The sequence below is a fragment of the Cololabis saira genome, chromosome 24 (genome assembly GCF_033807715.1).
Source record: "Cololabis saira isolate AMF1-May2022 chromosome 24, fColSai1.1, whole genome shotgun sequence".
In the NCBI taxonomy this organism is placed as follows: Eukaryota; Metazoa; Chordata; class Actinopteri; order Beloniformes; family Belonidae; genus Cololabis; species Cololabis saira.
In genome coordinates, this window is record NC_084610.1 from 16,582,832 (window position 1) to 16,610,797 (window position 27,966).

At 39.3% G+C, this 27,966-nt stretch overlaps 2 protein-coding genes across 2 annotated transcripts in view; one reads left to right on the forward strand and one right to left on the reverse strand.

The window, feature by feature from the left end:
* nid2a (nidogen 2a (osteonidogen)) overlaps positions 1-6,318 on the forward strand; it is a 98,750-nt gene extending 92,432 nt beyond the window's left edge. The window contains exons 45-48 of the mRNA XM_061715418.1: positions 1,070-1,227; positions 1,323-1,446; positions 2,331-2,443; positions 4,670-6,318. Coding sequence (XP_061571402.1) covers positions 1,070-1,227; positions 1,323-1,446; positions 2,331-2,443; positions 4,670-4,680 — 406 coding nt within the window. The 3' untranslated portion in view covers positions 4,681-6,318. The remainder of the gene's footprint in view (positions 1-1,069; positions 1,228-1,322; positions 1,447-2,330; positions 2,444-4,669) is intronic.
* A 9,049-nt stretch (positions 6,319-15,367) lies between these two features.
* rtraf (RNA transcription, translation and transport factor) lies at positions 15,368-27,862 on the reverse strand. Its single transcript, XM_061715591.1, has 8 exons — positions 27,710-27,862; positions 21,678-21,802; positions 20,539-20,638; positions 17,948-18,028; positions 17,769-17,857; positions 17,535-17,603; positions 16,066-16,114; positions 15,368-15,916 (listed from the first exon to the last, which is right to left on the reverse strand). Exons 1-8 carry the CDS (start codon positions 27,768-27,770, stop codon positions 15,762-15,764), a joined length of 729 nt encoding a protein of 242 aa, XP_061571575.1. The 5' UTR covers positions 27,771-27,862; the 3' UTR covers positions 15,368-15,761.
* Positions 27,863-27,966: the final 104 nt, after the last annotated feature.

Below are 27,966 nucleotides of genomic sequence, written 5' to 3' on the forward strand. Positions count from 1 at the left end.
GTTGAAAGCGCTGTAGGAAACGGTCATGGATGAGGAACGGCTGATCCAGTTAAATGAGAAGTTAGAGCTGGAAGCTCCTATGAATAATCATTAGTAAGGTCCTGGAGACCTATGAATAATCAGTGTGTTCCCTGAAACCTGCCTTTTGAACCGGTCTGACGGTTATTTCCTGGACTGAGCCCAGCGGTCGGAGCGAGGATTTGTAGTTGTTGCCCCAAACTTCCACACAATAATTCAAAAGAAAAAGCAATATACAACATGTAATGCTTTGTAATTCAGGAGATTCACCAATATGTTCTTAAGAACGATCTTAAGAAATGTCTTAAGATCTAAAATTAAGAAGTTCATAAGAAAGTTCTTAAGTTAATTCCTCAATATTTTCTCAAGAACCGTCTTAAGAACTGTCATTTCTTATGAATTTCTTATTTTTCCTACTTAAGAACTTCTTAAAATATGTCATTGCATTGCATGCGCCAACAAACAACATTTATACAGGTAGTTTGGTCTTAACCGTCAGTCACTCACTAAACACGGAGAAGGAGAAAAACAGATGCAGGAACTTTTCAAGGTTATGGTGGATGAGATTAATGTGCAAAAAAAAATACTATTGGGGAAAATTAATAATAATTAACTACCACGCTAACTAACATGCTAACAAACAGTTAACAGGCTTAATTACAAAGTATATCCTCAAACTATGACCTACTAGTCTAAACTTGTCTAAAATGTGTTGAAAAAGGTGATATTAGAGTCTTACCTTTTCATAGAAGAAATTTTAAGACAGGTCAAGGTTGTCTTAAAGTTAAGAAAAAAGTCAAGAACAAATTTGAGAACTTTTATTTCAAGAATACCATTTATTAATTTTTTTCTTAAGAAGAAAGTTGAGAAAATACTTAAGAACCTTTTTGGAAAATATGACTTATTCTCTTTTTTCTTCTTAAGACTGAACTTGAGAAAAAAATGACACTTAAGAAGATTTTTTTTCTTAAGAATGTTTTGTGAATCCGGCCCCCTGTCATGCCCGGTCATGATCCGGTGCTGAACTCCCCCCCTCCGTGTTTCCCTGCAGGACTCTGTACTGGACCGACTGGAACCGGGAGGCTCCCAAGATCGAGAGCGCGTCGGTGGACGGGCGGGACCGCAGGGTGGTGGTGTCTGACGGGATCGGGCTGCCCAACGCGCTGACCCACGACTCGTCCTCGGGCCAGGTCTGCTGGGCCGACGCAGGTACGACCCCCCCGGTCAGATCCAGCCCCCCCGGGGCTCGGAGAAACGTGTTTTCCTGAGTGACGGTGCTGAACGCTGCTCTCCGGGTCTGACAGGTACCAAGCGTCTGGAGTGCGTCTCCCCGGACGGGTCGGACCGCAGGGTGATCCACTCCGGCCTCAACTACCCCTTCAGCATGGTGCACCACGGGAACCACTTCTACTACACTGACTGGAGGAGGTACCATCCCATAATACCCCTAAACCTGGTCCAGGTTATGACTGCAGCTCAGATGTGTCTAGTTTAGTTTATTTATTTAGCAATATAAGACAAATTGAACAAAAAATGAAAAAACAATGAAATATTATGCAAGGAAAGGAAGAAGCCTAGTGGCTTATATACAGGACTGTCTCAGAAAATTAGAATATTGTGATTTTCTGTAATGCACTTACAAAAACAAAAATGTCATACATTCTGGATTCATTACAAATCAACTGAAATATTGCAAGCCTTTTATTATTTTAATATTGCTGATCATGACTTACAGTTTAAGAAAACTCAAATATCCTATCTCAAAAAATGTGAATATTCTGGGAATCTTAATCTTATTATCTTATTATCTTATAACATTTTAGTTTTTTTAATTGCATTACAGAAAATAAAGAACTTTATCACAATATTCTAATTTTCTGAGACAGTCCTGTAGAATCCTTTCCATATATGAATAAAAAACAAAACAAAAGCTACACAAGGGGAGTAAAAAAACACAAAAAAACACAAAAGAAAATGTAACTCAGATCAAATAATGAACACTACAAAGATGAAACAATAAGAAAGTTCTTTAAATGTTTTTTGAATATTGGCAAGGATGGTGATGATTTAAGAGATTTATTGAGTGAATTCCACAAGTGGTGAAAGATTGCATTTCCATGTTCTACAAAACTGTAAATTAAATCATCTTTGTGCCTTGTGGCATAAGAATGAATATCAGAATTAACACAAAAGAAATTATGAAAAGAAGAAGGAAGGTCTTGTATATAATTTTTAAATTTGAACATAAATAAACATGTTTGAAAAATGTTAATTTTATTGCCGGATGTGTCGTTCTCCCGTCTGCCCTGCAGGGACGGCGTGGTGGCCGTCAACAAGGACAGCAGTAGGATCACTGACGAGTACCTGCCCGAGCAGCGCTCCCACCTGTACGGCATCGCCATAGCAACCAGCCACTGTCTACCAGGTGAGGGGGGGGGGGGTCAACGCTCCCACCAAAGCTGCTGAAGGAATACAGTTTCTCTGGGACATAAATGCAGTTTTTGTTGCTTGTTTAAAGCCTGACGTGTTGTCATCATCACACAGCTGAACACACACACACGTACTCGTGTGTGTGTGTGTGTGTGTGTGTGTGTGTGTGTGTGTGTGTGTGTGTGTGTGTGTGTGTGTGTGTGTGTGTGTGTGTGTGTGTGTGTGTGTGTGTGTGTGTGTGTGTGTGTGTGTGTGTGTGTGTGTGTGTGTGTGTGTGTGTGTGTGTGTGTGTCCATGAAGCGACCAGAGTGATGATTACGCAGCTGTGCGACCCTCTGCTGTGTTTGGGGCGTGCTGATGGATGCAGATGCTGCAGCTCTTTCAAAGCCGCGTTAAACACCTGTAAAGCCTCCCAAACACGCACTGATCTAGCCCTATAGTTAAGACCAGACCGCCTGAACCCAGACCAGGACAGAGTATCAAGACCAGGACTAGTTCAGCTCCAGACCCAGACCAAACCTGGTTATTTCCTGATCCTGCGTGATTGTAGAACATCAGCTCCATCCTGGTTCAGCTAGTTTCCATATGAGCTTGTTTTCAACTGCAGCACAATAACACAGAGAAGTGGATGATGATGTTGAACTCACTAGAAATGTTTCCATCAATCAGCTGAGATCAGATATGTACGGAAGAGTATTAGGGCCAGGCAGGAGAAAAATAAAAATAATATTTTAGAGGAGGAAGATTTTTTTTTCATTATGCACTTCGAGAAAAAAGTCGAAATGTCGAGAAAAAAGTCGATAAGTCGAGAATAATGTTGAAGTACAATTTCGAGAAAAAAGTTGAAATGTCAAGAATAATGGTGAAGTACTATTTCGACTTTATTCTCGAAATTTCGACTTTATTCTTGAAATTGTATTTCAACATTAATCTTGAAATTTCGACTTAATTCACGACTTTTTTCTCGACATTGACTTTTTTCTCGAAGTGCATAATGAAAAAAGAATCTTCCTCCTCTAAAATATTATTTTTATTTTTCTCCTGCCTGGCCCTAATACTCTTCCGTAGATATGTGTGGCGACTGCACTACCGCTATTTCTACACTATTGGAGGATTGACTCCAGTGCTTTTAAGGATTGACACGACTACTAACTAGTCCCAAAGTCCTCTAGCAGAATAACCAGCTCCAACACCCCCCTCCACCTCAGAAAAGTCATGAATAGGAAATGTTACTGATTTAAATTGGACTTAATTTGGAGATGAAACCTGAATTTTAAATATTAAAGATTAAAATTATTAAAATCGATATTTACCATTAAAGTAATCAGATTACACTGTATATCAGCATCACTGAAATGGACCTGATGCTTAATCATTGATTACGTTTACATGCAGTCAATAACCCTTTTCTAACCGGAATATTATGTAAAAAAGAGGATCTGCAGACTTGGATCAATGCAAGTATCTTTAATTAAACAAGCTTTAACTAAGCTTTCGGTCAAAAGAACTTCATCAGGGTAATAACCGGAATATTAGCAATAACCCGGTTTTGCACGGCCATGTAAACACCAATAACCCGTTTGAATAACTGGAATTTGCTCATATTCCAGTTTTTAGCAACCCGAATATGACCCCTGGGTTACTCCTTTTCTAACCCGAGTATTCGGTCTTGTAAACGCCTAACGGGACATCCCAATCAAAAGGAACAGGAATTTGTTTTCTGCGCATGTTCTTTTCACAAGGAATCTTGGTCTTTTGAGTCCAGCAAGTTCTTATAAACATGGAGAAACACAAGACCAGGAGGAGACTAATCACTTCATAAATGTAGTGAAAGATATGAACATGTTGTCATTTGTAGACGGTAGAAAGTACCGGGATAGCGAGATTTACAAAAAGGTGAGCGAAAAGTTGCACGAAGCAGGATTTGTACGAACGCCAGACCAGATCAAGCACCGCTGGAAGACGCTGAAAAAGGCGAACTACAGGGCCGAGAAACAAAACGACTTCTACTGGGCTGTTCATTATCCGCCGTGCTGCTGTTATTGTTTTGGATTTGAAGGAAGAAGAAGATGAAATTACGGGAATTGCGTCATGACGTTCTCCGTGCGTCGCTGGTTTGATCCAGAGATCCCAAATGATTAATTACCACGTATAAAGGGATAACCCTGTTTGCTCACACATGGAAACAGATTATTCCAGTAACGCCTCTGTTCCCCCCCAGGGAGCCACTAACCCGGACCCCCAGGTCCCCCCGGTGCTACGGTCCTGGGAGCGACCCGGACATGGGAGAGACCCGGCCCAGCAGGACGGCCGTCGGGGGACCAGAACCACCCCGACCCCTCTCACCTCCAGCTTATAACCCAAAGTAAATGTGTTTGTAAATTTGTCTCATACCTCATTTTTTCTACTGTATTTTTGTATTTGTGAGTTGTTTTGCTTTTTTATTGATTAGCGCTACATCATCAGTTTTTTTTGTACGCTTGTTTTTATTTTTAAAGAAGACAATTATGACCTTTTTCTTTTAATCAAATTCACGCAACATCCTGAAGTCTTGCTAGAGTATCTGTGCAGTCCTAAACAAAGGGACTGGGTTGCATCTTGTGTTTTTTTTTTTTATTTGGTATCCACTTCAGACAATCAGATATATACGGAAGAGTATTAGGGCCAGGCAGGAGAAAAATAAAAATATTTTAGAGGAGGAAGATTTTTTTCCCATTATGCATTTCGAGGAAAAAGTCGAAACGTCAAGAAAAAAGTCAAAATGTCGAGATTAATGTTGAAATACAATTTCAAGAAAAAAAGTCAAAATTTCGTGAATAAAGTCGAAATGTTGAGAAAACAGGCAAAATTTCAACTTTATTCTTGAAATTGTATTTCAACATTAATCTCGACATTTTTGAAGTGCACAATAAAAAAAAAATCTTATACGGTAATAAAAAATAAAAAAAATTTCTCCTGCATGGCCCTAATACTCTTCCGTAGATATATCCTCAAGCTGTGTTTTTAAATAAACTATGAACCCTTTAAGGCCAAAAAACAGTGACACAAAGCTTTTCAAAGTTCTGCTATGAATATGAACATCAGGGTTTTAGTTTTCCAGTCTAGCTTTCATTAGTTTCTTGGTTCAGGTGCTAGTCGACAACTTTGGGGCAACTCATTTGTCTTTTACCGAGAGCTGGATGAAGATGCCTGACTGGGACGAAGCCAGAGTCAGATCTTAGCAGCAACGGGAAAAAGAAAGAAAAAAAAAAAAAAAAAGATAGCTAGCAGCAGAGTATTAGGGCCAGGCGGGAGAAAAATAAAAATATTTTAGATTATGCACTTCGAGAAAAAAGTAGAAATGTCGAGATTAATGTTTCAAGAAAAAAAGTCAAAATGTTGAGGAAAAAAAGGCAAAATTTCGACTTTGTTCTTGAAATTGTATTCCAACAATAATCTCGACATTGCGACTTTTTTCTTGATGTGCACAACAAAAAACCTTCCCCTCTCAAATATTTTTTCTCCTACATGGCCCTAATACTCTTCCGTAGTCGTGCCTCCAGAAATCCTACTGGTTGTTTTCCTGCTCCAGCTCTCCAATAAGGAACCTTCAATCCTCATCTACAAGCACAAGTATTACAAAGAGACAATCACTTCCTGTTAAAGGTTTTTGCATCTCAAGACTCGAAACCTGGATTCAACTCATTTCTCTGGATTAAACCCGGCGATTGTGACGTTAGTCGCCTGGTGACTGTCAGATTTCCCCTCCGATTTCTCTGCACTAATCTATATTTTTACATCCAAACATTGGGGTATTTTACTAAATATTTTTGACTATATTTCAAATCTTTTGTTTTTCTGTCAATGAGAAGTGATATTTATAACAATAAAATGTGATTTGATACTTGATGGGGGCTTTTTGGGCTGTTTTCTTCCTCACCACATGAGATCTGTCGTATAAAAACATGAATGTAAACCACTGAGAAATAAACGTTTATTGCATCTGCAAAAAAAAAAAAATCAGTCATCTGGAAGAAACAAACAACCTTCAGCTGCTTCTTTCCCAACAAGGATGCAGCAGAGTATCAGAGACGAGAACTACTACTACTAGGCATCGGTTTTGGCCGTCCTGGTGTACAAAAACTCAGACCAGGAACCTAAAGGCGGGACCGCTGCTCGTGGTTGCTCACACCGCCTCGTTTCATGCAACAATGGAAAAACTGCAAACTCATTTTAGTCAGTCAAACAGGGTTGCCGTAGGGATCCGCAGATTTTCCTGTTAGTTTTTTCTTTTTAGATCCGAGGCTTTGCGTAGATGGCAGCTTCCGCAACTTTCAGGTGCTTTTTCTGCGCAAGCAAGCTTTATAGATGAGGCCCCTGGACATTTAGCGGATGACACTAGCCATGACTCTCTATATCAAACCATTCAAAAGTTATGGCAGAAAGTAGGAACTATCAGATATCAACCAATCAGAAGAAGGGGCGGGGCTAATTCAGGCCAATGAAGGTCAAGGACTCAATACCGAGTCAGATCACACCACCCACGACTCTTTATGTCAAACTTTATGTGTATCCATCCATACATACTTATTCTCATTTGGGTCACAGGTATGGAAGCACATTTTTTTTCAAAAGGCGTGAATTCCAGAAACAGAGTCATAGATTTTGATTGCATATGCATAAACGTTATTTTGTGGTCATAGTTTTACCGGCAGCAAAGACAAGTTCAACAGTTTGAGCCTCCACTGGCTGTAAACTGTCACTAATGGAGTTGTGTAGACCTCGATGACAAGTTGTTGATGACCAGAGGTGTCTTCAGTATTCACATTCATTACTCAGGTAGAAGTATAGATACTAGAGTTTAAAATACTCCTGTAGAAGTTAGGAAGTATCAATTAGTAGAAGTATCAATACAGTTTTTTACTCAAGTAAAAGTATAAAAGTACTGGTTTCAAAACTACCTAAAGTATAAAAGTAAAAGTAATGTAAGGGGGAAAAAAGCCATTAAGGACAAAAGCCATTGAAAATGAATGCATCTTAGTATAATGCAAATATATTAAAGAACCTTATATGTGTACTATTGAGCATTAACATGTGTTTCAGAGAGCAGGAGATATGATGACTAGTTGCCTATAAGTATTGTAATGGTGCAAAAAGTCAAACTTCAGAGGCATGTTATCATTTATCCTAACCTTTATTGGAATGTACATCCAAGTTTAGTTGCAGGAATCTGAGGGAACGGATGTAAGAACAAAACTGGACAAGAACATCTGAAACAACCACAACCAAATTCACTCTATCCGGATGGAGCAATTTAACTGGATAGTTTTTTTAAAGGCCGAAATGAAATAGAGTAACAAGGCTGGTTTTAAAATGTAAGGAGTAAATAGTACAGATAATTGCGTGAAAATGTAAGGAGTAAAAGTAAAAAGTCGTCCGAAAAATAATTACTCCAGTGAAGTATAGATAACCAAAATTTCTACTTCAATAAGGTAACGAAGTATTTGTACTTCGTTACTTGAAACTTCTGGTGATGACCATTGATTAGAATCAGGTGTGTTGATGCAAGATAACACCTAAACCATGCAGGACCCTTCTGATCCCTCTACCCCGCCTCCTGCCCTCTCATCCTACCTGATCCCTCGAGGACCGGACTTGAAGAGCCCTGTGATAGACTATTTTGAAACCTCATATCAAAGTACTCTTCAGTAGCTCAACTGGATGCAAAGAGGCTTTCCACTGCAGAGCTTGTGTTCAAACCTTATCCCGGGACCACTTTTAAAGCGATTTCCTTCTACTGAGGACTAAAAACTCACTAGGAAGCCTTAGTGGCATGTGACTCTATGGCACAAGATGTTATGGAGGTGCATGGTCTAAAGAAGACTTAAGGTTCAATTCCTTCTAGAGTTCTTCATCCTGTTGTCTTTAAAAAGCACCAAACCTGTCAATTTTAAATTTTAACATTCAAAATGAAAAGTCAAATGCGCTATGAGACATGACTGAAGAGGTTATTTGGTGGTTTGGAGGGATTACAATTTTCAGTGCAGCTGAACTTGTGTCCTGGTGTAGTTCATCTTGGAACAAAGAGGGTTTCAAATGCAGAAGTTATTGGAGCAAACCCTATACCTGAGCCACTTTTAAAATAATGTCCTACTGAGGATTGAAAACTGGCCAGGAAGCCTGTGAAAGAGGTGAGTACTGTATGTGGCGCATCATGGTAAAGAGCTGCACGTTGTTAAAGACACTGTGAGTTCAATTCCCGCCAGAGGTCTTCAGCCAGTTGTCTTTAAGTAGATCAAAATCCACTTTTAGAGTTCAACACTCAAAATGAAAAGATAAATGCACTATGAGAGATGTCTTCCCCCCAAGGATACTGGTGGTGTGGAGGGTTTGCTCAGGGCTTTAAGGTGCCAATGAAAGGGTGGTGCATGCTGGTTCAAACCCTCCCCATCCTCAGTATCTGGTTAGTTAGAGGCATCAGACCTTATACCTGGACCACTTTTAAAATTACGTCCTTCTACTGACGATTGAAAACTGGCCAGGAAGCCTGGGAAAGAGGCAAGATTGTGGCCCTCATGGTAAAGAGCTGTACATTGTTAAAGAGACTGAGAGTTCAATTCCCCGCCGGAGGTCTTCAGCCTGTTGACTTTAAGTAGCACAAATCCACTTTTAGAGTTCAACACAAAAAATGAAAAGATAAATGCACTAAGAGAGATGTCTTCCCCCAAGGATACTGGTGGTGTGGAGGGTTTGCTCAGGGCTATAAGGTGCCAATGAAAGGGTGGTGCATGCTGGTTCAAACCCTCCCCATCCTCAGTATCTGAAGGGGTAGAGGGATCAGGGAGGATGAGAGGTTAGGAGTGCTAGGGGGATGAGGTAGGATGAGAAGGTTAGGGGGGGGTCAGGTAGGAGGAGAGGGCATGAGGGCTAGGGGCTATGAGGAGGGCTAGGGAGTAAGAGGACAGCTGAAGGGCCAGGGGTATGAGGTAGGAAGAGGGGGACTTGGTGGCATCAGGAAGGTTGAGAAGGGCTTGGGGGTTAGGTAGGACAGGGGTAGGCAATTCCGGTCCTCGAGGGCCGGTGTCCTGCATGTCTTAGATGTTACCCTGCTTCAGCACACCGTGATAAAAGTACCTGTGTCATTAAAGCAGGGAAACATCTAAAACATGCAGGACACCGGCCCTCGAGGACCAGAATTGCCTACCCCTGAGGTAGGAGAAGGGCAAGGGGTGCCAGGAAGGATGAGGAGGCAGGCTAGGTAGGAGTGCTCGGAGGATCAGGTGATAGGACCTTTTACAAATCAAAGCTTTAAAAAGGGTAATTACTTTCTTACCTGATCCCCTGGGCACTCCTACCTCAACCTTCCTGACCCTCCCCCAAGCTGTCTTTCCTCATGTCCCTAGCCCACCTCTTACACCCTGATCCCCCTTGCCTTTCTCCTCTAGTCCTCCTGCCCTCCTCATCCTACCTGACCCCTCCTCATCCTACCTGACCCCTCCTCATCCTACCTGACCCCCCCCAAACCCTCCTCATCCTACCTGACCCCTGCTCATCCTACCTGACCCCACCAAGCCCTCCTCATCCTACCTGACCCCTGCTCATCCTACCTGACCCCCCTAGCCCTCCTCATCCTACCTCATCCCCCTAGCACTCCTAACCTCTCATCCTCCCTGATCCCTCTACCCCTTCAGATACTGAGGATGGGGAGGGTTTGAACCAGCATGCACCACCCTTTCATTGGCACCTTATAGCCATGAGCAAACCCTCCACACCACCAGTATCCTTGGGGGGAAGACATCTCTCTTAGTGCATTTATCTTTTCATTTTTAGCGTTGAACTCTAAAAGTGGATTTTGTTCTACTTAAAGTCAACGGGCTGAAGACCTCTGGCGGGAATTGAACTCACTGTCTCTTTAACAACGTGCAGCACTCTTCCATGGTGCACAACATACTTGCCTCCTTTGCAGGCTTCCTGGCCAGTTTTCAGTCCTCAGTTGAAGGACATAATTTTAAAAGTGGTCCAGGTATAAGGTCTGATGCCTCTACCTCTCTAGATACTGCGGGTTTGAACCAGCACCACCCTTTCATTGGCGCCTTATAGCCCTGAGCAAACCCTCCACACCACCAGTATCCTTGGGGGAAGACATCTCTCTTAGTGCATTTATCTTTTCATTTTGAGTGTTGAACTCGAAAAGTGGATTTGTGCTACTTAAAGTCAACGGGCTGAAGACCTCTGGCGGGAATTGAACTCACAGTCTCTTTAGCAATGTACAGCTCTTTATCATGATGCGCCACAATATTGCCTCTTTCCCAGGCTTCCTGGCCAGTTTTCAATCGTCAGTAGAAGGACGTCATTTTAAAAGTGGTTCAGGTGTAAGGTTTGGTCCAATAACCTCTGCATTAAAAGCCTCTTTGTTCCAAGATGAGCTACACCAGGACACAAGTTTAACTGCACTGAAAACGTTTTATGTTTTTGTCCTTTGTTTCAAGCTTTCAAAATGTTCAACATGTTAAAGAACATGTTGAAGAGGGCACTGAACCTCAACACAAGGAGGTACTCCTATTTAAATTTAAAAAAACTGACTAGTTCTCACATTTAATATTTGACAGAGCATTCCTTGGCGTAATTATCTGATAGTTTTGCATATAATTGAACTCAGTCCTGGGCCGCTCGGTGGCGCAGTGGGTTAAGCGGCGGCTCATATACTGAGGCTACAGTCCTCCTCCTGCAGCGGTAGCGGGTTCGAATCCAGCCCGTGCACCTTTGCTGCGTGTCTTCCCCGTTCTCTCTCTTTACCCCTTTCCAGTCTGCATCTCCAATAAAGGGCCACTAGAGCCCAAAACAATCTTTAAAAAAAAAAAAAAAAAAAAAAGAATTGAACTCAGTCCTGCAACATCTCAAACACATTCTCTACCTCCTGAGCTTTACAGCAACCCATCAAACCAACTATGTGCCACAAGATTAACATGTCCAGACTGAGAAAAGTAATGCGTGTAGTGGCAGGATGGAGACGCACATTTTGATGTAAAACACACCTGGGTGCACGTTACGGTTCGGGCCGTATTAACTGCCGAAGGACGGGGTAATTTTAGTGACATGACTCCACCACCAGGAGTGGCTCCTCCAGTGAACATGATACCTGCTGGATTCTGCACAAACTGAGTGGCCATGGCATGAGTCGTGCGGCGACCATTGGGTGTGAAGACGACAAGATCAAAATTATCACCCCAACTGTGGATAGGGCCGATGCGTTTGTCCAGGCCAACTGCGCGCAGGTACATATCTGGGTCCTCAGAAGCATATTTGGCAGCTGACTTCCTGAACCGTAGGACTTCATCATAGGTAGTGACAATGCCATGCTCATTTAGGTTCTGAACCAGTTCTGAGCTACCATGCTTATGGTGGAGTTTCACAGCAAGCCCCAGAGTTGTCTGATTCCAGCTCCTACTGATGTGCTGCTGGATGCATTGAGCAAGTGTAAGTGATGGTTTAGTCACCTTTCCTTCCTTGGACATGAGACTGGAGACAAGCTTGAGGAGGGTTGGACTTGTGTCTTGTATGACCTTGTCATGTCGGAAGCTGCCAAGGTCATATTCATGGGGCAAGGGAATATTCCGGACCTCCGCCCGCACTCTCCTAACAAGCTTGGTGACATCATCATCATCACTAGAGGTTTCAGCTTGTTTTACTAGTTTGAGTGACTTACCAACGCACTGTCTAAAGCCAACAATAGTCAGGCACCCTTCAACCCTCAGTACAACTACAGTGTCACCATAATAATCACACAAGTTGGATAGCATCTGCTTCCTTCAGAGGTCCCCCGAATTAGCTTCATATACATCGTGTAACTCTGACACAGTCCAGGTCACCGACTTTTTTGCATTCATGTGGTCAATGACAGCAGCTAAGCAGCTATCAACTGGTTTATAACTAACACTTGCACTTGAGTCAATAGGCACCTTCCTAAAATCATTGTAGCACTTGGTGTGATACTGGGCATCAGCTGCAGGCCGGTCCATTCATCCGTAGCTCCACTACCCTAGCCCAGTCATCCTGTCGCTCATCACATTTAGAGGGTTAGGGTTAGGGTTAGGGTTAGCTCTCTTGATTCTGAAATGTAAGTCCAATGTATTAAGCACATCAATAACCTCAAAATCGACTAAAATTAATCAAAATCGGGAGTTGAAATTGAAAGTGTTGAGTTGAAATATGGCCACTTCTGGTTGAAACGGCCTATGCTAATTGTTGCTAATTATGCTAATTGCCCAACATATGCAAGTTAGCATCCGGCAGTTTCTAAATGCTGGGGACCTATACTGTACATTTTTAACATAAAACTTTGGGGTACTGAACATTTCCGGGTTCACAATAGGGCTCTATAGGCTGGCACATAGACTATAACGGGATGTCCCCATCAAAGGGAACAGGAATTTGTTTTCTGCGCATGTTCTTTTCACAAGGAATCTTGGTCTTTTGAGTCCAGGAGGAGACTAATCACTTCATAAATGTAATGAAAGATATAAACATTTTGGCATTTGTAACGGTAGAAAGTACCGGGATAGTGAGATTTACAAAAAGGTGAGCAAAAAGTTGCACGAAGCAGGATTTGTACAAACACCAGACCAGATCAAGCACCGCTGGAAGACGCTGTAAAAGGCGAACTACAGGGCCGACAAACAAAACGACTTCTACTGGGCTGTTAATTATCCACCGTGCTGCTGTTATTGTTGTTGTTTTGGATTTGGAAACAGGAAGAAGAAGCGGAAATGACGGGAATTGCGTCATGACGTTCTCCGTGCGTCGCTGGTTTGATCCAGATATCTCAAATGATCCATTATCATGTATACAGGGATAACCCTGTTTGCTCACGCATGGAAACAGATTATTCCCAATGTTTCAGTAACCGGAATATTGACCTTAACCCGAATTTTGACTGCATGTAAACTTAGTCAATTACAACAATATGCATTATTCATATATTTATTCAAACAAGGCCGTTATGAACACAAAACTAATTAAATACAAACACACGTGCAGGAGGGGGAGATGGTACCGGACCTAAACGCCTCTGTTCCCCCCCAGGGAGCCACTAACCCGGACCCCCAGGTCCCCCCGGTGCTACGGTCCTGGGAGCGACCCGGACATGGGAGAGACCCGGCCCAGCAGGACGGCCGTCGGGGGACCAGACCCACCCCGACCCCTCTCACCTCCAGCTTATAACCCAAAGTAAATGTGTTTGTAAATTTGCCTCATACCTCATTTTTTCTACTGTATTTTTGTATTTGTGAGTTGTTTTGCTTTTTTATTGAATAGCGCTACATCATCAGTTTTTTTTTGTATGCTTGTTATTATTTTTAAAGAAGATAATTATGACCTTTTTCTTTTAATCAAATTCACGCAACATCCTGAAGTCTTGCTAGAGTATCCATGACACTGTTTGGTCCGACTAGCAGAGAAGCAGCACAACTCACTCTGTGAGATCAGAGTCACGACTTCAGGCCACACAGCTCCGAGTTGGAGGGACAGCGATGGTAAAGGTGGACGTTTCTGGGTCTGTGATGTCACAGTTCCCCAGAAATCTGAACTCCTCACAGAGACACCTGTGGATTTTTTTAATTTGGTATCCACTTCAGACAATCAGATATATATGGAACAGTATTAGGGCCAGGCAGGAGAAAAATAAAAATATTTTAGAGGAGGAAGATTTTTTTTTTCATTATGCACTTTGAGGAAAAAGTCGAAACGTCAAGAAAAAAGTCGAAATGTCGAGATTAATGTTGAAATACAATTTCAAGAAAAAAAGTCAAAATTTCATGAATAAAGTTGAAATGTTGAGAAAAAAGGCAAAATTTCAACTTTATTCTTGAAATTGTATTTCAACATTAATCTCGACATTTTGACTTTTTTCTAGAGGTGCACAATAAAAAAAAAACTTAATATAATACAAAAAAAATAAATGTTTCCTGCATGGCCCTAATACTCTTCCGTAGATATATCCTCAAGCTGTTTTTTTAAATAAACTATGAACCCTTTAAGGCCAAAAAACAGTGACACAAAGCTTTTCAAAGTTCTGCTATGAAACTGAACATCAGGGTTTTAGTTTTCCAGTTTAGCTTTCATTAGTGTCTTGGTTCAGGTGCTAGTCGACAACTTTGGGGAAACTCATTTGTCTTTTACCGAGAGTTGGATGAAGATGCCTGACTGGGACGAAGCCAGAGCCAGATCTTAGCAGCAACGGAAAAGAAAAAAAAAAAGAAGATAGCTAGCAGCAGAGTATTAGGGCCAGGCGGGAGAAAAATGAAAATATTTTAGAGGAGGAAGATTTTTTTTTCATTATGCACTTCGAGAAAAAAGTCGAAATGTTGAGAAAAAAGGCAAAATTTTGACTTTATTCTTGAAATTGTATTTCAACAATAATCTCGACATTTCGACTTTTTTCTCGAAGTGCACAATAAAAATTAAAAAAAATCTTCCCCTCTCAAATATTTTTTCTCCTATATGGCCCTAATACTCTTCCGTAGTCGTGCCTCCAGAAATCCTACTGGTTGTTTTCCTGCTCCAGCTCTCCAATAAGGAACCTTCAATCCTCATCTACAAGCACAAGTATTACAAAGAGACAATCACTTCCTGTTAAAGGTTTTTGCATCTCAAGACTCGAAACCTGGATTCAACTCATTTCTCTGGATTAAACCCGGCGATTGTGACGTTAGTCGCCTGGTGACTGTCAGATTTCCCCTCCGATTTCTCTGCACTAATCTATATTTTTACATCCAAACATTGGGATTTTTTACTAAATATTTTTGACTATATTTCAAATCTTTTGTTTTTCTGTCAATGAGAAGTGATATTTATAACAATAAAATGTGATTTGATACTTGATGGGGGCTTTTTGGGCTGTTTTCTTCCTCACCACACGAGATAAAACATGAATGTAAACCACTGAGAAATAAACGTTTATTGCATCTGCAAAAAAAAAAAAATCAGTCATCTGGAAGAAACAAACAACCTTCAGCTGCTTCTTTCCCAACAAGGATGCAGCAGAGTATCAGAGACGAGAACTACTACTACTAGGCATCGGTTTTGGCCGTCCTGGTGTACAAAAACTCAGACCAGGAACCTAAAGGCGGGACCGCTGCTCGTGGTTGCTCACACCGCCTCGTTTCATGCAACAATGGAAAAACTGCAAACTCATTTTAGTCAGTCAAACACCAGAAATGGAAAAAAAAAAAAAAAAAAAAAAAAAAAAAGGCTTTTTCTCTGAAGAAGAAAAAAAAAAAGAAGAATCAAAGCAAAAACTCCCGCGGTCGGTTCCCGCACTTCCTCCGGCGAGCCTCTCATCTGCCGACCTTGCCCAGCCTGTGGTCCGTCCTGGGGTCGGCGATGATGGCCTGCACGGCCACGATGGCCTCGTTGATCCGGGTCTGCAGCTCCCGCAGCTCCTCGATGTGCAGCAGGCGCAGGATCTGAGCCGCCTCGTTCAGGGTGGCGTCTGAGGGGGAGACGGGGGGGAGACAGGGGGGGGAACAATCGGGTCAGAGAGGCGGTTTCTGACGGCAGGACTGGAATCCAAACAAACATGGATCCGGCCGTCCGGCACATCCCTTCGTGTCAGGATCAAAAAGAGAAAGCAGCTCTCACCTCCAGTGTCGAAACCCAAGATGTGCTTGTCCAGAGCCACAGGGAGACCCTGAGGAGGGAGGAAAACAAGAGCATCGTTTAAAGGGACAGAGCGGCATTTGTGGAACAAGTTGAGGTTTGATATGAGAGTAAAACTACACTTCTCCTAAACTAGTGTAAAACAACAACTTTAAATCAAACCCAACCAGACAGACAGACAGACAGACACACACACACACACACACTTTTTTTATTTCACCCTTATTTAACCAGATAAAAAGAGACCCATTGAGGTCAAGACCTCTTTTCCAAGGGTTACCTGGCCAAGGAAGCAGCAGCACATGTCCACACACAAATCACAGCAATCACGTAACAAATATTAAAATGAGAATGCAAACTGTTTAGCAAATAAAGTGCAATAGTGGTGACTTCAGTAATATGTAAAAAACAACAACTTCAGAAATAATTTAAAATTTAAGAACACGGGCACATGTAGTTTAAAAACACAGGCACTGCCGAAAGGATTCTCGTTGTCGGTTTTTAAGAAGTGAGCGAAAGGCTTCAAGTGAAACAAGTTCAGGCATTTTCAGTTCAAGTTGGAGGTTATTCCACACAGAGGGTGCAGAGAAAAAGAGCTTTTTTTCAACAAGTTATTCCGAACACGAGGAACAGCCAGGTGCAAAGTGTCATTCGACCTTAAAGCATAAGGGCTTTTAGTTCTCTGAAGAAATGAACATAAATAAACAGGAACCAAGCCAAGAAGAGCCGTATAAATCAGTCATCCAGTGTGTAAATCGTCTAACATTCAGAGAAGACAAGCCAGCTTTAGCATACAGTTCACAGTGATGAGTGAGATGCTACAACCAGTTATGAACCGTAGAGCACAGTGGTAGACCGGAGTCAAGGACTGTAGACAGCTGGCTGACGCACACATGTACACAACATCGCCGTAATCAAGAACAGGGAGAAAAGTAGCCGAAATCAGAAACTTTCATGCTCTGAGGTAAAACATGTCTTGTTTCTGTAATAAAAATACTTTCTGTTGAATCTCAATATAATATTAGTATTAATATGTTGCATAACTAAATGGTCATATAATTCATGCAACAGCTGAAAAAAAGTTTTAATAACTCTAACCCAAATCAATATCAGAATCGAATCAAATCTTGATAATCGATTCTGAATCTTAAGAATTGGAATCAATTCTTGAAATTTGAATCGATCCCCAGCCCGACATTAAAAATATGGACACATGCCATTGAAAAACTGAAAGAACTGAATATTGAATGAACATTTATCCCATTTGTTTTGTTTTTGGCTTTCTTGTCCGGTTTGTTTTGTCCTGTTGTGTTATTGTTGTCTTGTTGGATCGCTACAGGGCTGGTGGGGGGACGGGTGATTTAAAAGGTTTTTGCTATACAATTGCGTCCATAATTGTTCGATTTAATTGTATGCATCAACAAAATAATAAAAAACAGTTGATCACTCACCTCTTTGTTTTGGCTGGCTTTGGTGATGGCCTCGGGAGAGAGTCTCTCCTGGATCAGGATACGAATCGCCTGTCAGGATGACATGAAATCAATCAATCAATGGTGGGTTGTTGTTGTTGTTTTATGATTATAAAGCCAACCAGAAGAAGTATGAACTTCCTAAACGTCAATTTCTGCAGTTTGTGAACACAACATTTCCCAACGAGTGCAGTTCAGAGGGAACGATCTCCACACCTTCAGCATGATCAGGTAATCGTCATGTCGCTGGATCTTCAGGATGTTGGCCAGAGCCGTCACCCCTGCTTTGAAATCTGGAGAATTACCTGGAAAGAAAGAAGAAAAACAACAGATAAATGAGGATCATCGAGAACAGATGGGGATGGATAGAATATAGATAGGAGATGTTTCCTTACCATCGAGGTTGACAAGGGGGTCCACCGCTTTATCACTGTTCCCTGAGGCTGCCAGTGGTGGGCAGTTCTTATACTTGTCAACTGAGGAGAGATGTGGGGAAAAATAAATAAGAACTTCACCTCGTTTAAGTGCAGAACTTCCTGCACTTACAGTTTTTCACAATTGTTTAAACACATTTATTGGAACATCAGAAACTCATGTTTCAGGTGGCTGAACTAATCCTGCTGAACTCCAAGCACATTTACTGCTCTAGACTCAAATTCCCATTCCATACCACACATTTCTCACAACACTACACACAATTCTCAATATCCTGCACACTCTTCCTGAATTCCCTCTCTTGCTGTTCACACAGAACACACAGTCAATCACATTTCTAAACTCCAAAAACTGTTGTGCAATATGCAATTTGCCATAAAAGGGTCACAGGTGAGCTCCTGGTTTGTTTGGAGAACAATGGATGGTGGTGATAATGAGAGAGGTGAGCAGCAGATCAGAGAAGTGAGAGTAAGAGGAGGAGGAGGGATCGTACACATTTTGAGTCCAAATACAGTAAAATATGACTGTATTTGTTGTTACAGTAAAGAATTGTGTGTTGTGTTCTATTTGAGTAGTCTATACATAAGAATACTATATGGTGATATATTACATCCAACAGCTGAAGGTGAAACACAGAACATACAAATGCATGATTCTACTGAGGCATTCATTCATTCATTCATTCATATAGTGTTTTCCATTCATACTATAGTGTCTTCCATTCTGCACATCAGTGTTCAGTGGGTGCTTAGAAATGTCTACTCAAATGATGTATGTGTTTGGCATTTGAGAAGGAAATACCATTTAGTGAAGAGTTAACACAGTTTTGAGGGTAGAGTGTGCTTTTGCAAGAGAAGTGTAGGATTTTGCATTTTGTGTGTGAGTTTTGTAATTTGTGTTTAGAGTTTTGAGATAGTTAGGTAGTTTATCAGGAAATGTGTTTAAACAATTGTGAAAAACTGTAAACGAGGACAAGACAGAGAGCATTGTGTTTGGGGAAACTGTGACGACTAGCTTTGGCGCCTTGTTCTCTTCTTTCAATCCTTATGTCAGAAAGTTTTTGTCAGTTACGCCTCCTAGCCAAAGTGAAATCTTTTTTAAATCGTCACGACCTGGAGAAAGCTGTTCACGTTCTGATCAGATGGAGATTAGACTGTTGTAATGCACTGTATGTTGGCGTCTCTATTAGCCGCCTTCAACTAGTGCAGAATGCAGATGCCCGTCTTTTTTCTTGTTTTTTTACATGTTCGAAATAAACAGACCCTGGCCTTTTTAAATCAAGGCTTAAAACCTATTTATTTAGAATGGCTTTTAATACCCAGTAGGGTGGTGACACTTTTTACTATTTTTCTTTTATTCCATTTATTTTTTGCTCTGTCTGTATGTTGTATTTCTGTATGTTTTATTCTGTAAACCACTTTGGCTCACCTAGAGGTCGCTGTAAAGGGCTATATAAATAAAGTACAAATAACAAACAACGCCGGTAAGAAGAGAGCGTGGTTGTACCGCCATCTACTGGCCACCACGGGAACTGCAGCCAGACAGCCGCCTGCAAAGGGCTTAACATCTAAACTGAACTTACAGAAGTCGCAACATACTATTAACACTCTTTATATAAATGGTATTCATATTTTGTGTAAAAGGTGTACTAATAAACATATCAGAGAATGTTTTTACAATGCGAGGAAAATAACACCATGAGGGAAATTCTTTTGGAATGCTATTTTCTTGGATATTAATTGGCTTGTTCCTTTCACATTTTGTGTTACAAACAAAATCAGAGAACTACATTTAAAAAATACTACATAACATATACCCATCTAACACATATATCTCAAAATTCCTTGACATGGATAACAAATGTACCTTTTGTAAAACTGAACCTGAAAGTGTAACTCTCTTGTTTTACGATTGCTCTTATAGCAGCACATTTTGGAAAGAACTTGAGAGTTTTATACTATGTAAAACAACACATAAAATAAACATTGAAGGGAAGAACATTATTACTTATTTTGAATTCAAAGGAAAGTTATGTACTATTGTCAATCTTTATATTTGATTAGGAAACTTTCACATCCATAAATGTAAATTCCAAAACTCTTCTCCAGTATTTAAGTTGTTTTTGATTGAAGTTGATTATTATCAAGTCTCAAGTTAATTACAAATAAGAAATGTATATCAATGATGGATATGCATTCTGAGATTTTCAATCATTAAGCTGTCACAAATATAATTCTCATTTTATACGAGATATTATGAAGTCTGTCACACCAAGGTTTTGTTTCTTTTATGTATTATTTTTTTCTTTTTATTTATTTTTCTAACTTTTTCTTTAACTGTCATTTGTTGTTGTTGATGCATGACTGTGCTCTGTGCTGCTGATCTTGCATGGCTTGTGAACTGGAATAACTGATTGCTGTACATTGTTTGTATATTGCAAACCTTCAATAAAACATCAATGGTGAAAAATAAAGAAGTTACGTCTGTCAGGTGGTGTGACAGACGTCTTCCACCCCCCTCGCCCTGCTTCCCCCCGGCAGGTGCATCTTACCGTTGTCTCCATACTCGTAGCGCACGGCCAGGCCCAGCAGCCAGTCCAGCGCCTCCCGCCTCTCCGGCTCTCCGAACGGGCAGTTCAGGTCCTGCAAGTACTGAATGAAACAAGTCAGGTTGTAAATTACCTTTAATATGAGCAGAGTATTTCTATAAATGTGTTATATATAGATGGAATGTGCATGACGTCACAGATGCGACTTCACAGCGGGTTACGCCCACTGAGTGGCAGAAAGACTGAGTGTCAGAAAGACTGAGCGGCAGCATAAACTTTCAGTTTGAGCAACTGGAAAACATCTAAAATGGGAAAGAGCTGTTGTGCGATCGACTGTACGCATAGATTTAGCAAGAAATCAGAGTTATCGTTTTACAAACTGACGAAAAATAAGCTTAAGAGAGACAAATGGATCGCTGCAATTCACAGAAACAACTGGATTCCAGGCACCGAAACGTGGATTTGCGGTTCCCATTTTGTATCAGGTAATGTTGGATTTTTGGGTAGCTAACGTTAAAAGGTCAAATCATAGAGTTCGGTGTCCTCATCACTTTAATTTCTACAACAAATCCTGCCTTGAAGTAGGACCAAGCGTCAAGACTTTTGTATTCCTTCAAGCTTTGTTTCGTGTATTTCCCCGGCGTAGAAATTAAGTACATATAAATATCAGGAAACTGGATTCGTGGCCAAATATTAATGTCCATGGACCACTGGTTCTTGGGGAAACTGTACGGGTCACTGTCAAGTCCAACTGACGCTAATTTAAGCTGATAATCGGCTGTTATCCCGTCTTCTCCACTAGTTGCAGCTGTTTTTGCCACTCAGTGCGAGTAAGGGGGCTGGTCCAGTGGGGAAGTGACGTCAATGCATACGTTCTATTGTGGTTAACGGTAGCTGTTATTACCGAGCAAGCAGCTGTGTCAGTCTGTATTTAAGTTAAATGGATGTAGTAAGAGTAACTCTATTTGATTTTCTTCTTTTATAGCTCTTACGGTGTGTTTGCAGTGTGTTTACATCCGAGGAATAAAAACATTGTGAAGCATCAGTTTGAGAGTCCAGCATCATTCAGTCAGGGGTGTTTGGGGTGATGTTAGGAGCCGGGTTCAGGGGTTGCCCCCGGGTCGGTCGGGCAGCGGTCCTACCTGCTGGTAGGCTTTGGGCCAGTCCGAGCTGGGGATGTTTCTCAGGTTCCCTCGGTCTTCAATCTTGTAATGTCGAATCTTCTGGTCCTCCAGCCACACGATGCAGTTCCTGAAGTGTGTTTCATCTGAGCACAGGGGCATTGGCAGTGGTAAGGCGAGGCAGAAAAACACTAACACAATATTGTTCTCTCACATCTTGACTGCTGCCAAATAGTATGGGCGAATGCTACTAAAAAAGATTTAAATAAACTCCAGCTGGTTCAGAACAAGACAGCAGGCCTTGTTCTCCAGTGTCCATATAACACCAGGATCAACAGCTGCACTTCTGTCTACAAAGGTTAAAAGTTGAGGACAGAATGAATGCTGCACTTCTGTTTTCAATATGGACGGTTTTACAATCCAAAACTCCATTATATCAGTACAATCAGTTAAGACACAATCTAGAGTCATATACATACGCCACTAGACAGGAAGCAAAGGGCCGGTTTTCACTTCCTAAGCCAAACACTAATTTTCTGAAGCATACAGTAGAATATAGATCAATGAAATCATGGAATTCTTTACCACTATATGACTAAATTAACACAAAAATCAATATTCAAAAAGCAAATTAAGAAACACATTGGAATATCATGCAGGACTGTCTCAGAAAATTTGAATATTGTGATATTTTATTTACTTTATTTTCTGTAATGCAATTAAAAAAACAAAAATGTCATACATTCTGGATTCATTACAAATCAACTGAAATATTGCAAGCCTTTTATTATTTTAATATTGCTGATTATGGTTTACAGTTTAAGATTAAGATTCCCAGAATATTCAAATTTTTTGAGATAGGATATTTGAGTTTTCTTAAGGTGTAAGTCATGATCAGCAATATTAAAATAATAAAAGGCTTGCAATATTTCAGTTGATTTGTAATTAATCCAGAATGTATGACATTTTTGCATTACAGAAAATAAAAAGACTTTATGACAATATTCTAATTTTCTGAGACAGTCCTGTACGTAAAGGATCCCATACACGCACACACACTTATACGGATACATATACATACTGGACAGGGTAAGGTTATTTTTATGGCCTAGAGATGATGTTTTACTGTATATTGGAATGCATGTATGTTTTTTTTGCTTTAAGATAATGATTTACATGTACGGTAAAGTTTAATGTAAGTTTGTCGTGTTATTTCGTTGTCTTTCTTTATGTCTTGTTTTTAACTGTATAGTTTTAAATGTATTGTTTTTTAATGTGGACCCCAGTAAGACTAGCTGTGTTTAAGGGCATAGCTAATGGGGATCCTTACAAATAAACAGGGGAGAAGCAGGGGCACAAAGTAACGCTCGTCAGGAAACAGAATGACCACCAGCAACCAGAATCCATCTCTGGATTCTGTGAAGGCTCTTTGGGAGGAGGATGTCTGGCCAGCTGTGGGAGGATATTCTTAAACGGGTGCATTACTCTTCTGTCTGCGCCCAACATGGGTTGATCCAATGTAAAGTTGTTCACCGCACTCATTGGACCAAAGTTAGACTTTGTAAGGTTTATGATAGTTTTGATCCCTTTTGTGAAAAATGTCATCAAACACCAGCCAATCATGTACATCCCTGTACAACTATTGGACTGCAATTTTTAATACTTTGACAGAGGTAACTGGGACAGTCATTGAGCCTAATCCCATTACTGCGTTGTTTGACATCTCTCAACTGCCTTTGCTTAAACTTCAAGCAGATTTGATAGCTTTTGTGACATTATTGGCCAGACGTCTTATTCTAATGAGGTGGAAATCACCAACACCGCCATCACATACACTGTGAATAAAAGAGATTTTCAACAATTTGAGGCTTGAAAAAAATCTGACACTGAGAGGCTCTTCTAGATAATTTAGTGAAATGTGGGGACCTTTCTTTGCCTATGCAGAGAAAGTTCCCAGTTACACCTGAATAAGATTACACTTTATTTTGATTTACCTTTTGTCATTTATTTATTTCTATTTTGACTTGAAAAGTGAGGTTATTGTCACTGTAATATGTGAAATATAGCCAAGCCAACTGTCTGTTTTTTTTGTTTTTTGGCTCTTATGTTACTGTCATTTACATGCACTTTATCATTGTCAATGTGTACATTTAAATAAAAATAATTAAAAAAAATAAATAAATAAAAAAATAAAATAAAACAAAGAATGACCACCAGCAGCGGAAGAAGAAAAAAAAAAGAGAGATTGATAACTAAATCAATATAAAATCTCTGCCTTCTTTGGAGAACCAGTGTGAGGATTGGACCTGGTTATTACAGTCACCTGCTGAGTCATGTTGTCGTGTCATCATACTTACTAGAAACTATTTATTTAACTCAGCATCCAATGAAACTGACAGATAGTCAAGTTTAGAGTTATAGCAGTGGATAATGGTTTACTTAGTTAAATATAGCCCACTGTAGCTGTAAAGGAACTGTCTGTCATATTATTTTGTTAGTACAGAATCATATTTGTGCAAATTTAAATCAAGTCCTGAGTCTTAACTTAACCAGAGATTTAAATGTACTTTTCTGAAAAAAGACACAGAAAATTACAGTAAATTCAATGTTTCTTTTTAAATTTCCATGTGAGTATCACATTCATATTTAAAATTACTGCTATTTCAAGTGGAAAAAATGCCAGTAAACTACATACATACATACATATATATATATATATATATATATATATATATATATATATATATATATGCACTGATAGTTTCCTCTCTGTGAAATTCTCTCGTGTCCACAAAGGAACTCAGTCGGGGTGACCATCGACTTGTTATTCACTAAGACTCTTCGTTCATGAACAGTCAGTTCAAATGTGCAGCCAGAATGATGTTTAAAATGTTCAAGGGCTCAAACTTCTTCAATTTTAGAATGACAGAAGGGCTTTTGGGCACTAAAACAGTACACTGAGCTGTGTAAATGTTTGATCCTGTTATTGATTCCCCACAGTGATCGACTGTTGCACACAGAAAAGAACTGATGCTGGAAAAAGTTCCACTGGAAAGAATCATCTTTGGACAAACAGTGTATCAGATTTGGACAAACACTGTATCAGAATTGTGGTTTATTATTGTAGACTAATAAATATATACATAAATAAAATATATACATAAATAAAATTTTTGGCCCTAATAGACAAACACTGTATCAGAATTGTGGTTTATTATTGGAGATATAGATATATATATATATATATATATATATGAAAACTGTCAGTTATTGGTTTGTGAGACCGATGGATAAACATGGAGGAAGTGCAGCTACAAAGGAACTGTCTGTCATATTATTTTGTTAGTACAGAATCATATTTGTCTGTACTGAGTCTTAATTTTCAGTCAATTGACATGGATTCTGAGATTTAAATGTACTTTTCTAAAAAAGAAGACAGGTTTGTTTAAATATGACAGAAAATTACAGTTAATTCAATGTTGTTTTTTTTATTTCCAATGTGAGTATCACAATCATTCATATTTAAAAGTACTGCTATTTGAAGTGGAAAAAAATGCCAGTAAACTAATTATATATATATCACTGTTTCTTCAGAGTCGGGACAAAATGCATTCTGAAATTGTTTTTTTGAAAATTGTCCTTATGTTCATATGAGTTGTATATTCAGGAAGATCAAGATGTGAGCTATTTAACCAAATAAAGGTGCAGGCTGTAGGTATTTATGTATTTTTGACAAATTCACATATATACCACAATGCCTTGACTTTTATCAACTCCGTCACTGACACTAAAAAGTGTTTAATTACTATTATTCCATCCCAACAAGAATCTAACATTCTGATTTGTGTTCTTATAGTGTGTAGTCACTGAAATAGGCAGGAAAATACAATATAAATACTTCTGGCTTAATTACACAGGGTTCTTCGTACAGGAATTCCCAAATATTTGCATTTTCATACTTCATATTTGATTTTAATAGTATTTGAAAACATTCTAAAAGTAAATAAGACAAAACAACATGTTTATCTGATGATACTTTATTACTGTACCAACAAAAATCTGAAAAGCGAATTTGATTCCCGCCAAAAAATAACAAAAATATACATTTCATTGTGCTGATTTCGTGATGACGGAGTTGACAAAAAATGACGGAGTTGACAAAGGAGAACAATTTATCTTTTAAAATTTATTGAGGATATGCTACCTACTTTACTGAACAGAGTATTACTCCTCCTGCTTGAACATACATCTTGAGTCATAACAACTGTCATTAACGTTACAATAAAATGATATGTCAACTCCGTCATCGATAAAAAGTGACGGAGTTGACGATGACGGAGTTGAAGAAATGGCATGTTTTTTTCCTCTGCGCAAAAATACACTGCAGCTAGCTAGCTACTTTTTTGTCAGTTGCTAGCTGTCAACATGTCTTCACTAAAATACTTAAATTTAATCCACTAATGTTTTTTAAAACTTTCACAATGGATACACGGAGTTGATATTTTCTGGCTGTGACCATAGAAAAATTAACATTGTTTGTTTAAAATATCAAAAAATGTAAAACTTACCAGAGCATGTGTGCTACTGCTGCATTCACCACAGCCAGGAGAATGAAAAGGGGTCCTCAGGGAAATAGCTGACCATGCTATTATCTGATTTAAATGAGGTTAATGAAAACGATGATGGAGTTGACAAAAAGTGTGACACAACTTCGATGGCCATATTTTTATGGAAAATCTTTTTTTATGTTAAAACTCTATGTTGTCTTAAATACTTTTAACCCTTATCTTTAACTTAATATGAATTTTCTCACAATTTAAGAGGTTTTTGAAGTTTTTTTTAATAATTGAATACTGAGACCCCTTGACTGTGACAAAATAATTAACATGGGTGAGCTTACTACTAGTCATACATTTGAACAAATACCCTCAAAAAAAATTTTTTTTAAGGCTTAAACTTATCATCAGCATTCAGAATTCCTCTTGATCTAACTTTGTAAGCATGCCAATTGTTACACATTTCTTTACTTTTTATTTGAATTAGACTTTTCTACAGTGCACATGTTTTGTCCCGACTCTGAAGAAACAGTGATATATATATATATATATATATATATATATATATATATATAAATAAAAATGGATTCTCAGATTGAAATGTACTTCTCTGAAAAAAGAAGACAGGTTTATTTAAATATGACAGAAAATTACAGTAAATTCAATTTTTTTTTTATTTCCATGTATCACAATCATTCATATTTAAAATTACTGCTATTTGAAGTGGAAAAAATGCCAGTAAACATATATATATATATATATATATATATATATATATATATATATATATATACACATACATACATACATACATACATACATACATACATATATATATATAAATAAAAATGGATTCTGAGATTTAAATGTACTTTTCTGAAAAAAGAAGACAGGTTTGTTTAAATATGACAGAAAATTACAGTAAATTCAATGTTTGTTTTTTTTTTATTTCCATGTGAGTATCACATTCATTCATATTTAAAATTAATGCTATTTGAAGTAGAAAGAAAGAGAAATAACTAAACCAAATCAATCTCTGCCTTCTTTGGAGAACCAGTTTGAGGATTGGACCTGGTTATTACAGTCACCTGCTGAGTCATGTTGTCGTGTCATCATACTTACTAGAAACTATTTATTTAACTCAGCATCCAAAGAAACTGACAGATAGTCAAGTTCAGAGTTATAGCAGTGGATAATGGTTTACTTAGTTAAATATAGCCCACCGGGCTGGACATGGCCAAGTTACAAATACCTTAAAACATTATGTGGTGCACACATGTTTAATCTAACTGTGCCGAATTAATCTGTGGTGTATTAGACTCTGTAAAAGTAAGTCATTAAAGTTTCATTGACGATTTGAGCCGCTGGATCTAAATTGACCCGAGAAATGACTGTTTTTAGAGTGGAGTCTGGTCGTATCGTCGCTGACAGGACCACGTTAGCAGCTTCCACCATACTGGACTTTTAAATAGCTTTCTTGTGTGTTTACTTTCTTACCTGAGCATTCAAATCCGCTGGGATCGTGGTAATCCAGAGCCGTCAGTTTTCTACGAAACATTTCACTATTTAAGTGTATTAAATATCTGCTTTTGTCCCCACAAGCTGCAATCAATAACGTTGGTTAGCTGGCAGTGAGAGGCACCGCGCATGCGTCAACGAGGACAGTAACTTCCTCCTTTTTTCAAAATAAAGTGCCGATCACATTAATGTTTTTTGGGTTCAAATAATGAAACCCTACATTTTTTGAAAGATTA

Excerpts from the sequence above, each read along its gene's own strand:
- rtraf (XM_061715591.1), bottom strand. The coding sequence starts at position 27,770 with ATGTTTCGTAGAAAACTGACGGCTCTGGATTACCACGATCCCAGCGGA. Across the intron at positions 20,639-21,677 it reads GGCCCAAAGCCTACCAGCAG|TACTTGCAGGACCTGAACTG; the intron begins GTAGGACCGCTG and ends TGTTTCATTCAG. Across the intron at positions 17,604-17,768 it reads ATTACCTGATCATGCTGAAG|GCGATTCGTATCCTGATCCA; the intron begins GTGTGGAGATCG and ends TCATCCTGACAG.